The sequence below is a fragment of the Diabrotica virgifera genome, chromosome 1 (assembly GCF_917563875.1).
Source record: "Diabrotica virgifera virgifera chromosome 1, PGI_DIABVI_V3a".
In the NCBI taxonomy this organism is placed as follows: domain Eukaryota; kingdom Metazoa; phylum Arthropoda; class Insecta; order Coleoptera; family Chrysomelidae; genus Diabrotica; species Diabrotica virgifera.
In genome coordinates, this window is record NC_065443.1 from 217,372,657 (window position 1) to 217,387,143 (window position 14,487).

A 14,487-nucleotide genomic window follows, 5' to 3' on the forward strand; every position below is an offset into this window, starting at 1 on the left:
ATGTGAGAACGGGGACTATCAATGTTCTATACAACCTTATACGAGTTTTTTGAGACAGACATTTGTTAGCTAAGTACTTTGATAGACTATGATAACACCTGTTTGCAATTATTATTCGTCTTTTTATTTCCTCTGATGTGTTATTGTTGGGGTTAACCGATGTCCCTAGATATATGAACTCTTTGACCGCTTCGAAGTTTTGGTCATTGATGATTAGATCTTCGTCAACATTTCCAGCTCTTGTGTTTGTGTTAGTCGCCATGAATTTTGTTTTATTTCGATTTATATGTAACCCCATTCGTTCTGCTGCTGCTACTAGCTCGGTTAGGATTTCCGCAGTTCTCGCTCTCGTTCTTGTTATAATGTCCACGTCGCCTGCATATGCTAGAATTTGGACATATCTATTGAATATTGTTCCCCTGCTATCTATATTAGCGTCTCGTACGAGTTTTTTTGGAATTCCTAACTCATTCATAGCGTTGTAGAGACTTGGTCTTAATACACTGTCATAAGCAGCTTTAAAATGGACAAAAATATGGTACATATCTATGTTAAACTCTTGCGTTTTTTCCAGGATCTGTCGTAGTGTAAAGATCTGGTTAATGGTTGAACGTCCACTCCTGAATCCTGCCTGATATTCTCCTAGAAACGTTTCGGTATAATGCTTCAATCTCTCGTGCAAAATGTTTGACAATATCTTGTATGCTGTATTTAGGAGAGTTATTCCGCGGTAATTATTGCATTCCAGTTGGTTTCCCTTTTTGTGTAACGGGCATATTAAGCCTAAGCTCCATTCTTCAGGCATTTGCTCCTCAGACCAAATTTTACAAACAATTTCTCGCATCACCTTGGTGAGCTGCTCTCCATCGTGCTTAAATAACTCTGCTGGTATGCCATCGCTGCCTGGGGATTTGTGGTTTCTTAGTTTTTCTATAGATATTTTCACTTCTTCTACCGAGGGGGGTTCCACGAGTTCCTCATTTCGGTATTCCAGCTCTATATTATTAGTAGGTTCCCCTTCCAGTAACTCTCGAAAGTGCTCATCGTAACAGGATATCCTCTTTGTTGGTAAGTAAGTTACCTTCCTTATCATTACAATAGTTGATTCTCGGTTTGAATTCTTTTCTAATAATATTTATTTGATGATAGAACTTTCTTGTTTCTCCGTGACTCATATGGCTTTCGAGCCGTTCTAATATGTCATTTTCCGAGTCTCGTTTCTTTTTTCGGTGTATGCGTTTTTCCTCTCTCCTTAAGTTTTTGTATCTATCTATTGTTGTCCTAGTTTTCCATTGTTGCATGGTTCTAAATGCCTCGTTCTTCTCATATGTTATTTTTTTGCAGTCTTGGTCGAACCAGTCGTTTCTTTCTTGGGTTCGGGATATTCCTAATGTGCTTTCGGCTGCTAATTTCAGAGCATCCTTGCAGTTGTTCCACATTTCCGTGCTTGACTGGTCGACTGCCCAGGTGTGTTCTAGGGTTTCTTTTATATGTGACTGGAACTGTTTCTCTATGTTTTCATTTTTTAGCATATATAAATTATATTTTACTTGTCTAGTGCCCCTTTCTTTCTTGGCATTGGAAATTCTTTGTCGTAACTTGGCCCCTACCATGAAATGGTCTGAGTCAATATTTGCGCCTCTGTAACTTCTGACGTCCATTAGGTTTGTAAAATGCCTTCTGTCAATTATAACATGATCAATTTGATTTGTGGTGTGTCCATTTGGTGATATCCAAGTTGCTTTATTAATATTCTTATGATTAAAACATGTACTTCCCACAATTAAGTCTTTGGAAGCTGCCATACTAATAAGTCTTAAGCCATTGTCATTAGTAACGTCGTGAAGGCTGTATTTACCAATATAATCTTGGTAGCATATCTCCTTTCCTATCTGGGCGTTCATGTCTCCAATGATTATTTTAATGTCGTTTTTGGCACAGTTATCATATGCTCTTTCGAGGTCTTCGTAGAATAAATCTTTAATTTCTTCGTCTTTTTCCTCGGTTTGCGCGTGCACATTGATCAGGCATATGTTGAAAAATTTTCCTTTTATTGGAAGGATGCATAACCGATCATTTATGGCTTTAAAACCAATAAAATTGATCAGAGTATCCGGTTGACAAAAACCAAAATGCGTTTTAAAGGTGTTTAAAGGAATTTTCATTTTTAGAACCTAGTATTCTATACCTATAACATGAAATTTCTAATTTGAGTTCTGGCAACAAGCATGATGAATACTTTTTGGGTGACATCTTCCAATTATTTCAAAGTACCCCGCACAAACCTTATGGAAATTAGGTCCCAGTGTATTTAGTTCATACTTTGGGAAAATACCCTTGAAGCATCCTCATAAAAAGTTCTCATGCGCACATCCCGATCCTATGGAGGATTTTCAAGATATAGAGGCACAAACTCAGAAAATTATAAGATTTACCGGGTATTCCAAATCTCCGAGTTACTGGTTATCTGGCAACATGTAGAAGTTTGGATTAAATAAAAGTACTAGTAGTGTAAGATTTTTTCCTGGCTATCCAATGGCGACTTTTACTTTTACCTTGGCGTCATCTTCGAGAGTTTCGATGGTTTTCGGCATTTAATGGATGCAAATGAATTACTGGAGGGTTTTTTGAGGTCACTAAACACGAATTTACCACCAGAACCGACTCCCGGAACACCTGGTTTCCAAGGTCAATGAAAGGGGCTCCTGGAGTTTCGAGGGTCTTCTGTACTACATTGATGCAAACGGATTACTCGTAGGTTTATGGAGTTGCTGAACACGAATACTCAATCAGAACAGACATCGGAGTACCTGGTGCCTAAGACACCTCATGCTTTGGAGATTCGAGAGCTTTCGGTACTAAATTAATGTAAACTGATTACTCACAGGTTTTTGGGACTGCTGAACGTAAATACGCCATCAGATCCGATCCACGGAGCACCTGGTGCCTAAGGCAGGTCTTCTTCTGGAGTTACGACAGGTTTCGGCATTAAATTGATGGAGATTGATATTACTCATGTGTTTTTGGGGCTGTTGAACACAAATACGCCATCAGTACAGACACCAGGGTACCTGGTGCCTAAGGCACGTCATCTTCTGGGGTTTCGAGAGTTTTCGGTACTATTTTATATATAATTTTCGATTACTCTTGTGTTTTTGGGGTTGCCGAATACGAATATGACAGATAAAAGACTCTGGAGTATCTAGGTGACCACGATGAATAACACTATCAAAATAGAATATAGTAAATCGATCCTAAAACAAATGAAGGAAAAACATTGTCAGATATAAATTGAGTTTATATTTATAAATAATTAAAACAAGTGAATGGTACAACATAGTTATTTTTAAAAATCTACTAATAGCAAAAACAAATTTTCACCAATTTGTACGCTTTCTTTGAACAGCAACTCAGAAAACCTCCGAGTACTCGGTGTGTACCAATCCGTTTGCATCAATTTAGTACCAAAAACTCTCGAAACTCCAGAAGATGACGTGCCTTATACGATAGGTGCTCCGGTGTCTGTTCTGATGGCGTATTCGTGTTCAGCAACTCCAAAAAGCCATGAGTAATCCATTCGTATCAATTTAATGCCGAAAACTCTCGAAACTCCAGAAGATGACGTGCCGTAAGCACAATGTGATTCGTGGGTCGGATCTGATAGTGTATGCATGTTCAGCAACCCCAAAAACCTAAGAGTAATCCATTTGATTCCTCCGAAACTCCAGAAGATAACCTTTCTTAGGCACCAGGTGCTCCTGTGTCTGTGCTGATCACGTATTCGTGTTCAGCAACCCCAAAAACCTATAACTAATCCGTTTGCATTAATGTAGTATCGAAGACCCTCGAAACTCCAGGAGCCCCTTTCATTGACCTTGGAAACCAGGTGCTCCGGGAGCCGGTTATGGTGGCATATTTGTGTTAAGCGTCCTCAAAAAACCCTCCAGTAATTCATTTGCATCAATTAAATGCCGAAAACCATCGAAACTCTAGAAGATGACGTCCCTTGCAGTGGCCCTGGCCACCACGTCCTCCGGAATTCTGATGGCATATTCGTGTTTAGCGATCCCAAAAACCCATGAGTAATCTGTTTATATCAATTTAATGCCGAAGACCCTCGAAACTCTAGAAGATGACGTCCGTTGAAGGTCAAGGTCAGAGTAAAGGTCGCCATTGGATAGCCAGGAAAAAATCGTAGACTACTAGTACTTTTCCTTGATCCAAACTTCTACATGTTGCCAGATAACCAGTAACTCAGGGAATTGGAATACCCAGTAAATCTTATAATTTTCCGAGTTTGTACCTCTTTATCTTGAAAATTCTCAATAAGATCAAGTTGTGCCCATGAGAACTTTTCATCATAATGCTTCAAAGAGTATTTTCCCAAAGTATGAACCAAATCCACTGGGACCTAATTTCCATAAGGTTTGTGCGGGGTACTTTCAGAGTTTTTCGTAAAATATAAAATTAACTTTTAGGTACTATGGAAAAAATCGGAGATTGGGGACACGAGTATATCCGCCAGTTGGAAAAAGAAATCGTCCAGCAATGGACTTTTAATTGCGAAAAGAGCTGCAAATCGATGATGCCTCTTATCCACGATATCATGACCTTTAATAGTACCCACAATGCGGAGATCCAAGGATGTGATCTTCTGACTGAAATCGATCTTTTACACATTCTTCCGAAGTATATGGATAAGAGTAATTACAAAAGAATATGCCTGTATCTTTCTCAATGTGCTAAATATGCTGATGATGTCGAAAGGTGCAAGATTATGAAGCTGGTTTATGAACAGTGTATGGCATTTGGAGAGCACTCCAAGGCACTTATCGCAGCGATTCAAATAAACAAATCTGATTTAGTGAACAAGGTTTTCGTAGAATGCACCGATAAGTAAGTAATATTTGTGACAACAATAATTGACATATCTGTCTTTCGTTGCTGTTTTTCTTTTACTTTGTGGAATAATTTACTACAATATTATTTTGAAGCTATTTTCTTGTGGCACCTGGCACCTCAACGCAATTTACAATTTTAGTTGAGAATAAACCACAATTTTACTTTCAAATTGACGTTTCGATTTCCACTTCGGAAATCCAAATACAGAATATTAATAATAGTCCAATCAACAGCCATTTTCTCGTGGGATTTTGAGAACCAAGGTCGACTTCGTTGTAAATTTGGATTTAGGTAGTAATTATAACCTTTGTCAAAATCTACCCTGTACCGAACTGCGGTTTTGCCCTGGGGGTGAAAACAACTCCATCTAGGAGATGAAAATTTTTTAATTAAAATAACTATGGAAATCGATAAAGTGATCAATTCCGAGTAAATTTTGTTCTACAAATTTTTTTTTGTAAAATTCATACTTTTCAAGTTATTTGCAAACTATGCATTTTTCATTGAAAAAACTCACGTTTTATGACCGTTTTTCATCAATAACTTAAAAAAACTTAATTTTATAGAAAAAACCATTAAAGAGAAAATTGTAGCTAATAAAAAGACAAAAGAGATTCGCGTCTGAAAGACCTATGTAAACCCAATAAAGGCTGAGTTATTTCTTTTTCAGGGGTGGTTATTTTCGAAGAACATCGAAATGGATAACCTTTAATCTCAAATAACTCGAATGTGATGAAATTTTTTGGGAAAACTTAAGAGACATATTTTAAAGTTCATTAAAAAACCTTTCAAATAAGCTCTGATAAAAGTTTTTTGCATAAGAACTGACTGACTTATGACGAAAATAAAGTCGCTCTCTGCTTTTTCTTTTTGAAATGTAAAAATTAAACTCTCGTCGTTACAATCCTAATAGAAATGAATAGCTTCCCACTTGAAATTAACTTTATTTAGGTATAATTTATACGATCCATGTGATTTGACCGGTTTGGAATGCTTAGGACCGGTTTGGAAAACTTATTTTAACCTAAAATTGTGGTTAATTGCCATTAACAATAATAAAGAACTTCTCTAAATCTCGTTAAACATGTAGTACGTCTTAACAATTGACAATTTTTAGAACTTATGGAACTTAGTATCTTAAATGCAACACCCATAGCATGATCGAATTTCAGTACTTTTGAACACAACACTTGAGTATGTATAATACAATGAGAATCCATAACATGTGGAATATATACTACATGTGGAATGTATGTGGAATAATAAAGTCACTTTCATTACCGATCATTGCCAGAGCTCTAGTAGTGGTTATTGATACCAACTTGCAAATGGAAGCTATCATGTCTTCCTTTGCGTTAATGCATTGGAATAATAGTTAATAATTCTCTTGTGGCTATATCGAAAACCATTGGAATAAAAAAACATAATTGTGCAGTGCTGATATAGTCCTTAGATTCATCAAACTCTAGTGATAATACAATGCATATTCTCATGTAAAATATCTTCAAGATTGTGGCTAATTCCTTTTGTTCTACGCATAACTTTATTTGGCAATAAAGACACATTTTTGATAGACGCCATTATTTCCCATTTATTTTTAGAATTATTACCCACTTCTCCGGCTTTTGGAGCAGTTTTCAAGTTGGTGTTGAAAAAAAAATTGGTTCGCGCAGTTACTTTTGCTTTCAGTTGTTTCCTTTCGCATTTCTTAAAGCAGTACCACGTGGTCTAGTAGTCGTGATGGTCTTCTTCATAGCAAGTGCATTACAGTTAGTTGCTTTCATTTTATTATTTTAGTAGGAGACCGGGGTTGGTTGTCATAGATTCGCCTATTACATTTTTTTTGAGATTAGTATTACTTGTTTTGAAAAGTTCGCATTACCGTAAGATAAAGTGAACATTATTTCAATATTCCCTTTTTTTCTAAATCTCTAGATGTATTCCAACATACTCAAATAAAATAATAAGGGTAGCTCTACAACCTATGTCAATTTACCCCGTGATTGGGGCAAATTGTCATAGCCCTTGGGGTAGGTTGGCATATAGATATAAAACATAACTACACTTGAAAAAGATGCAAAGGAACAGCAATCAATAATAAGTAGGTATATAAAATAATAGAAGCCGAAAAAGTATAGTTAAATGTATTTATTAAGAAGGTATGAATTCAAACAACTTTAATTTTTTTTAATTAATAAAATAATTAGAAATCTGTATCTAGAAATACTGCTAGTATCCATCACAGTCGCAGTTTTGACATCTATATGGCACAATATTGCCATCAGTGCGTTTGAAGTCTGCTGAAAAGTTGCATTCAATTCGTTCTATCCACTGTTCTCCAGGGCGACTATTGGAATTTGGCTCCATGCAAACTAGACAGAAAGCATTATCCTGGTCTGAGTATTCATCTGAAGATACTGTTAATGGACGCTTGTTCTTTATTTTTCTCTTGAATAAATCTTTTTTGGCATTATCAACCGCCGTTTTGGTTGAAGTGTAAGCAGAGTTTCTTGCGATTCTTTTCTCTTTTCTAGCAGTAACTGCAGCCTTCTTCTCCTGTGCTACATTTTTTCCTATTCTAAAGCTTTTGATTGGTGTGTCTGTGAGAATTGCAGTGGAACGTCTTTTTCTTCCTCCTTTAGTATTTGCTTTTCTGTCGCCAGCTTTAAGAAATGGTCTTAAGTTTATTAGTAAATTGTTGCTGGAAATATGAGCACTTACAGCTCGTTTCATAACGTCAGCAGGTGTTTCTCCTCGCTCTGTTTTTCTTTTATAGGTTCGCATGGTTACGTCTGCAAAAATAATTAGATAATATAATTAGATAATACGTTTATTAAAATCAATCGATTTCATAGTGATATACTTACGGGACAGGTTGGCACAACGTGACAACTGACAACCTGCCCCATTCATAAAATGCCAACCAACCCCGATGACGGTTTTCCAACTAAAATGGCTATCACCGTGTTTACGAATTCATAAACAATAAATTTGTTTACGTCAGATTAAAGAGCTATCAATATACTTTCACACCATCATCACAGAAAATAAATTAAATGTCTGTACTAGATTATATTAAAAAAAGTGTACGACAACGAAAAATTACTCACCAAATGTAAAATCACAAATCAGCACTGTATTCACTGGATAACGTTACAACTTCGACTGAAAGTATGGTAACACAAGCGCCAACAGTTTGTGCATGCACAGGCCGACGCGCTATGTTTTACTGTGAACGGCGCCTAATTTAAATGCACAATGTCAACGTACCCCGTATGACAACCAACCCCGGTCTCCCTAATACTATGGTATGACACATGATTTTTGCGGTTGCCGTTTATATGCGCATGCGTTACGACTACAATCAATTTAAAACGTTTACATTTATCTTTATTGTTCATCGGGATAAATAAAAACAGTATGAGTGGATTACGTCCAAATTATAGCAATATTCATGTTTTGTAAGTTATATAGTTCTTCCTTAAGAATATAACAAACTGGAGAACAGAATAGATCTAATCATGATCTAATAATTATCTTGCTTAAAGGCGCACAAATTTTTATTCTTTAATATTTAATTGTTTGTACATTTTTGTCCCTAGGTAATTCTTGAAAAACTGTATTATTGAATACCCACAAAATGAAGAACTCAAATTAGTTCCTTTTATGTTGTAGAATAATTTTATGTCAACTGGCCTTTATATGTGCCCGCCAATGCTACAATGTGGATCTCGATCCCACTTGTCAATATTACGATGAGCTTACTGAAATATTAGGTAACAGTCACCTGAATACATATTTTCTCAGTTTGGCTAGAGAGGTAAGTTATAATCTTATAATCTATATATTCCAATCTATAAACTGCATAATATTATAACACTGTTCCTAAAATTGACTCACATACTTAAGAGGCTACAGTAGCACGTCATCAAAACGTAAAACGCGGTCCAAGATTGCAGCTGTAATTTTGAATATTTTGTCGAGACATTTGGCACACATATTCGTAATATAGTAAAGAATTACAATTACAAGAATTACAAGAAAGTACAGAGCCCAATTTGAGAAATATGTTAGTATGTGGAAATCACTCTATAACTGAATATTAAAAAAACGAGCCTGTACCGCCATCAAGAAAAACAAAAAAATACACTTTCTTCAAATAAACTTTTTTATCCCATGCCTAGATTTTGTGTTATATTGGAACTACTAAAATTTGTTATCTCTAACAAGACACCGAACATATTATAACAAAATAACTGATTAGGCAACATAGAGAAATAGTCTGTCATTTTGACAAACCTGCGTAAGGGGCCGTTCAAGTATTACGTAACGCAGATTGGGGGGAGGGGTGGTCAAAAATCTTAAAAAATTGCGTTACGTAATACTTCAACGCCCCATAAGGGGACAAACATAGTGGAAGCGGTTTCCGCTTACGGGCAAACCGCGCGAATCTGAGCGGTTGTCGCACGCGTGAATGGTAACACAGTGAAGACGGATAAAAGCGAGAAAAATGGTTCAAATTTGTCAGTTGCGTCTATAACTTATAGCAAAATTTCGTCTTCTGATAACGATATGATTGGTTTTGATTCTGTTTTTACTCAACTGAAAAGAAAAAAGTTGGTATACATTTTCTTTATCGCGAAAGAATAACTTATGGAGAATATCATCATATATTTCAAAACTTAAAATAAGATAATGAAAGAAAGTGAAATATCGTTCTCCCTCGTGTCCCAAATAGGAGGTATTTCAAAAACGGCAGCAATCAATGCATCCTTATTCATTGTACAAACATTAAACCCGCGCGATAAAAAGCGGAAAAAACTAAATTTTCATTCGAGTAAAAGCGACAAGGCGGGTTAAAGCGGTTGGCCCTCGCGAACCTGCTTTAACTATGTACTTGTACATTTAAAAACGTGCATTCATTTTGAAAACGTTTAAAAGCGGGTCCGCGCTGATTGACCGTAAGCGGAAACCGCTTCCACTGTGTCCGTGTACATACGGTGCGTTACATAGGGTGGAGGGGGGTCAAAAATCTTCAAAAATTGCGTTACGTAATACTTGAACGCTCCCCAAGATTTCTAATTGTAATAGCACGATTCCCTTATCTGTTCTTTTATCTGTATCGATATCTGTTCAGTGCAGTAGTGTATTATTTTTAAGAATTTGTTACTGTTGATCCATAGGAAAGTAGTGTGTATTTTATAATTAAATTATTATATTTTTGAGTAATAGAACCAAGTTGTTGGACTATTTGAAAAAATAGATTATTGTTAATTGTGAGTTTTACTTATTGGGACCGTGAAAGTTCGGAGAGCAACACCTGGTTTCATAGCTCAGCAACATTTTTAGCACTTTTAATTATATTGGCCAATTATATTAGTCCTGGTTATTAGTCAAGGCCATATCCTAAAAAAGAATAAGAAGATAAAGTAAGATTGAGGTTATGGTATTAAAAGGTAAACATTTTACTACAAGCAAAATACCATTGATTAAATTCACTTTAATAATTGCATATCATATCAATATTGTGGAGCAACATATAATTTTTACAATTTATAACACATTATTTGCGAAATCCCATTTTCTTCAATGACAGTAGGTACAAAATATACGTCAGTTTGACAATTTCAATTAACAATATGAATTATTTAAGAAATATATGTTAAGAAAGTTGCAAGATTTGTCCGCTATACGCGCACGATCGTTTCTCATATCCCCTCCAAGTACTTGCACACAGCGAATAAGTAAGTATATTATATTTACGAAAACATATTTTGAATTCTAATGCGAATATACAGGCTGTCCAGAAACTCTACCGACAAACGAATACAGGAGATTCATCAGATAATTTTAAGATAATTTAACCCAATTCACCTAGTCCGAAAATGCTCCCTAAAGGAGCTAGAGCTATTTGAAGATGGCGTCTTGTAATTAGTTTTTCTTAAATACCTCCAGAACGCTTCTAGTTAGAAAAACGAAAATTGGCACGCATATTTATCTTCTAGAGATAAATCGATTCCATCTATTGCGAATTTCTTGTACCGGTCATAGGCGTTCGTTTTGGGTAAGGCAGCGGTTATTTTATCGCATAACTTTTTTTTCTTTAAAATCTAAGCATTTTTGACTCTGGAATATTAAATTGTGAGGCATTCTAGTACTAAAAGATACTCTTACTGTAAGTCGGTAGGACACACCGTTTTCTAGAAAAATCGATTTGAAAATTTTTCGTCTCTTAAATTTGAAAAAAAAAAATTTCAAAAAAAACTATTTCGAAAAACGAAAACTTGTACGTTTAATTATATTCCAGAGATGAATCGATTTCATTAATTGCGAATTTCTAATACCGGTCATATGCGTCGGTTTTGGGTAGGTCAACGGGTATTTTATCGCATATATCTTTTTAGTCTTTAATCTTTAAGCATTTTTGACACTAGATTGTTAAATTATGAGGTATTCTACTACTTAAAGATATTCTTGCTTTAAGTTTATAAAATACACCGTTTTTTTAAACATTTTTTCTAAAATCGATTTTTCTAGAAAACGGTGTGTCCTACCGAATTACAGTAAAAGTACCTTTTAGTACTAAAATACCTCACAATTTATTATTCCAGAGTTAAAAATGCTTATATTTTAAAGAAAAAAAGTTATGCGATAAAATAACCACTGTCTTACCCAAAACGGACGCCTATGACCGGTATAAGAAATTCGCAATGGATGGAATCGATTTATCTCTGGAAGATAAATATGCGTGCCAATTTTCGTTTTTCTAACTAGAAGCTTTCTGGGGGTATTTAAGAAAAACTAATTACAAGACGCCATCTTCAAAGAGCTCTAGCTCCTTTAGGAAGCATTTTCGGACTTAGCAAATTTGGTTAAATTGTCTTAAAATCATTTGAGGAATCTCCTGTCTTCGTTTGTCGTTAGAGTTTCTGGACACCCTGTATAGTTTTAGGAGGATTTTTTATTCTAAAAACATTATCAATATTAAAAAAAAAATGAAAAAAGTTCATTTAAAGTTCTATTAAACAAAGGGTTGAAACTAGTTAGAGTGCTTTTGTTTCGCTCTTGTTTCGCTTCACAACGAAATGATTATTCATTATTGTTTTATTATTATTTCGTGCAAATACCTATGTTAACATAAAATTTTCACCCATTTTGGTTTATATTTATTTACTAATAATAAAATTGTTTTCTAATACTTCCATTTAGCGCGCCTATGATTAAATTGTCAATTAGATAATGTAAAATATTGCCACCGTTGCCAAAGTTTCGCAGAACTTTCGAAACAGGGTATGATACTATCTCCCGAAGTTATATTGATGACGCGCTACTGTATGCTCTTAAATGTTTGAAACTCTTTTTGCTCACTTTTTAATTCTTCCAGTTCTAATTTGAAGTTTTATTTCCGGAGAAATGAAACCTTTACTGGGACCAAGTTTCTGGTTATGCCTATTTGTGGTTTCCATTATTTGCAAACCAAACGAATGATGAATGAAAGAAGACAACGGGGAGGTATAAAAGTTGCACCTCACTACCTGTTTATTCATCATGGCCAAATTCCAACAAAAACTTTGTTCCGATATTCAATTAGGAGTAAAACTAATATAAAAAAAAACTGGAATAATGATGCGGCTGTAGTTTCGTGTTGCAACGAAATTGAAAATGGATATTCATTTTTGATTTAGATGCTTACTCCGATTGGAGTACGAAGGGAACCATTCTCGTTGGAACTTTACCGCGCTGAGCAGATGGGACCTGAATTATAAATTGTAAAATTCCCTCATCTTCCTTAGTCTCAGCATCCGTTATGGCTTGCAAATTATAGAAGCCTCGGTGGTGTTACCAGAGAAGGTTCCCATTGTTTTCAGTCTGGTAGGATGTAGAATAACATTTCTGGATGCTGTTTTATGTGCTATTAGATTGAAAACTTAGTTTTTTGATAGCAGTTGCCGCTAGGGCATCCCTGCCATTTCGTTCGTTGCAATCCGTGACTGCACGCCGGGGTTTGTCCTAGTTGGGTCAGAGAGAGCAGCATATGTGCTTCCTGATGAGAGACTAATAAGTTTCGAAACCGGTAGCACGATCAAAGAACACATAATTTTCCGAAAACCCCCAAAAAAATAAAGGAAGGATGAAAATTTGGGAATAGGTAGTTGAAATTGTCTATTCTTATATAAGAAAAAGTTTACAATTCTACATCCCCTCCATTTTCCAAAAATTGGAAAATACGGGGTGAAAAATATTCTCTCGGGGGTGAAAAAATATACATTTAAAATAAGTCCGGAATTGGATAAAATGACTTATTCTAAGCAACTTTTGCTCTATACAGTTTTTTCACTAAGTCAATACTTTTCGAGATATTAACGAGTGAGTATGTTTATTTTTAACAAAAAAAAACATGTTTTCGGTCGGTTTTTCGGAAATAACTCAAAAAGTAAGTATTTTATCGAAAAAAATATTCCTAGCAAAAATATAGCTTATAGGAAAGTGAAAAAAATGGTGTATGCGTAGGGTTACCATACGTCCGGATTTCATCCGGACAGTCCGGATTTAAAAGACATGTCCGGATTGCCGTCCGGATATGAGAAATGTCCGGATTTTTTTCTTTGCAAAAAAAAAATGGAAAAAACTTGGCCCAACGGTGGGAAATTTCATTCTGCGCTAAATCAAATGGTTAAAGCTACAAGGTGATCCTACCTGGAAAGAGATGGAAGAGAGCGCTTTAACTATAGTCAGCGTTGTACCGAATTCTGTCAATGTGGATGAATTATTTGATGAGCGCTTGTCACTTCTCCAAGATATAAAAAGCTGAAACATAAATGGACTTCACTACCTAAAGAAGAAACTCCAAACACTTATAAGAAATGGCAAGAAATATTTGAAGCATTTTCTAAAAGCAACGTTTCCTTTACGAATATTTTTAAAATAGTAGAATTCATCTTTTGTCTGCTTGGTACTTCGGCTCCTACTGAACGTATCTTTTCGATGATGAATTTTATGTGGACGGCTGAAAGAGGAAGATTATCTCTGCCTGTTGTAAAGGAGGTTCTCAATATTAAAGCAAATTCTGTAATGTCATGTTCCGAATTCCATGACAAAATAAAAAATGACAAGCCACTTTTGAGAAAAATTATGTCTTCTGAAAAGTATGAAAGAAGAACAGATGAAGAACATTCTATCCCTGGGCCCTCTACCTGTGTTTCTACAATGCAGAGGTAGCAACACAGTCAAATTCACATTTTACATTTTCTACAACCCCTTGGACTACCCCTGTCCGGATTTGGCCTTAATAAATTATGGTAACCCTATGTATGCGTGAAGTCTGTAGACCCAGTAGAAGCAGAGTTGTAGCTAACGAAAAGTAGATTCTTATTCGTCAAATTCCAAATCGAATATTTCAACGTGAAATTACCAAAAAAACGGAGCACTTTATGGGGAAAACTCATTATAAGTTTTTTAAGGTGTTTAAAAAAGGTTTAATTTTGTTTTTCAAAAAATCTTCTAACATTAAAAGTAAGTGAGTTACGCTCCAAATATTGTTGGTCCCTTTTATTTTTTGGTAAAAAAATCGCGAAAATCACCCCC

General features: G+C 35.4%; 1 protein-coding gene across 1 annotated transcript in view; it reads left to right on the forward strand.

Annotated features, from left to right (window-relative positions):
- LOC114333484 (26S proteasome non-ATPase regulatory subunit 2) overlaps positions 1 to 14,487 on the forward strand; it is an 86,857-nt gene that overhangs the window by 30,661 nt on the left and 41,709 nt on the right. Inside the window, exons 4-5 of the mRNA XM_028283373.2 lie at positions 4,479 to 4,896; positions 8,578 to 8,722. Coding sequence (XP_028139174.1) covers positions 4,479 to 4,896; positions 8,578 to 8,722 — 563 coding nt within the window. The remainder of the gene's footprint in view (positions 1 to 4,478; positions 4,897 to 8,577; positions 8,723 to 14,487) is intronic.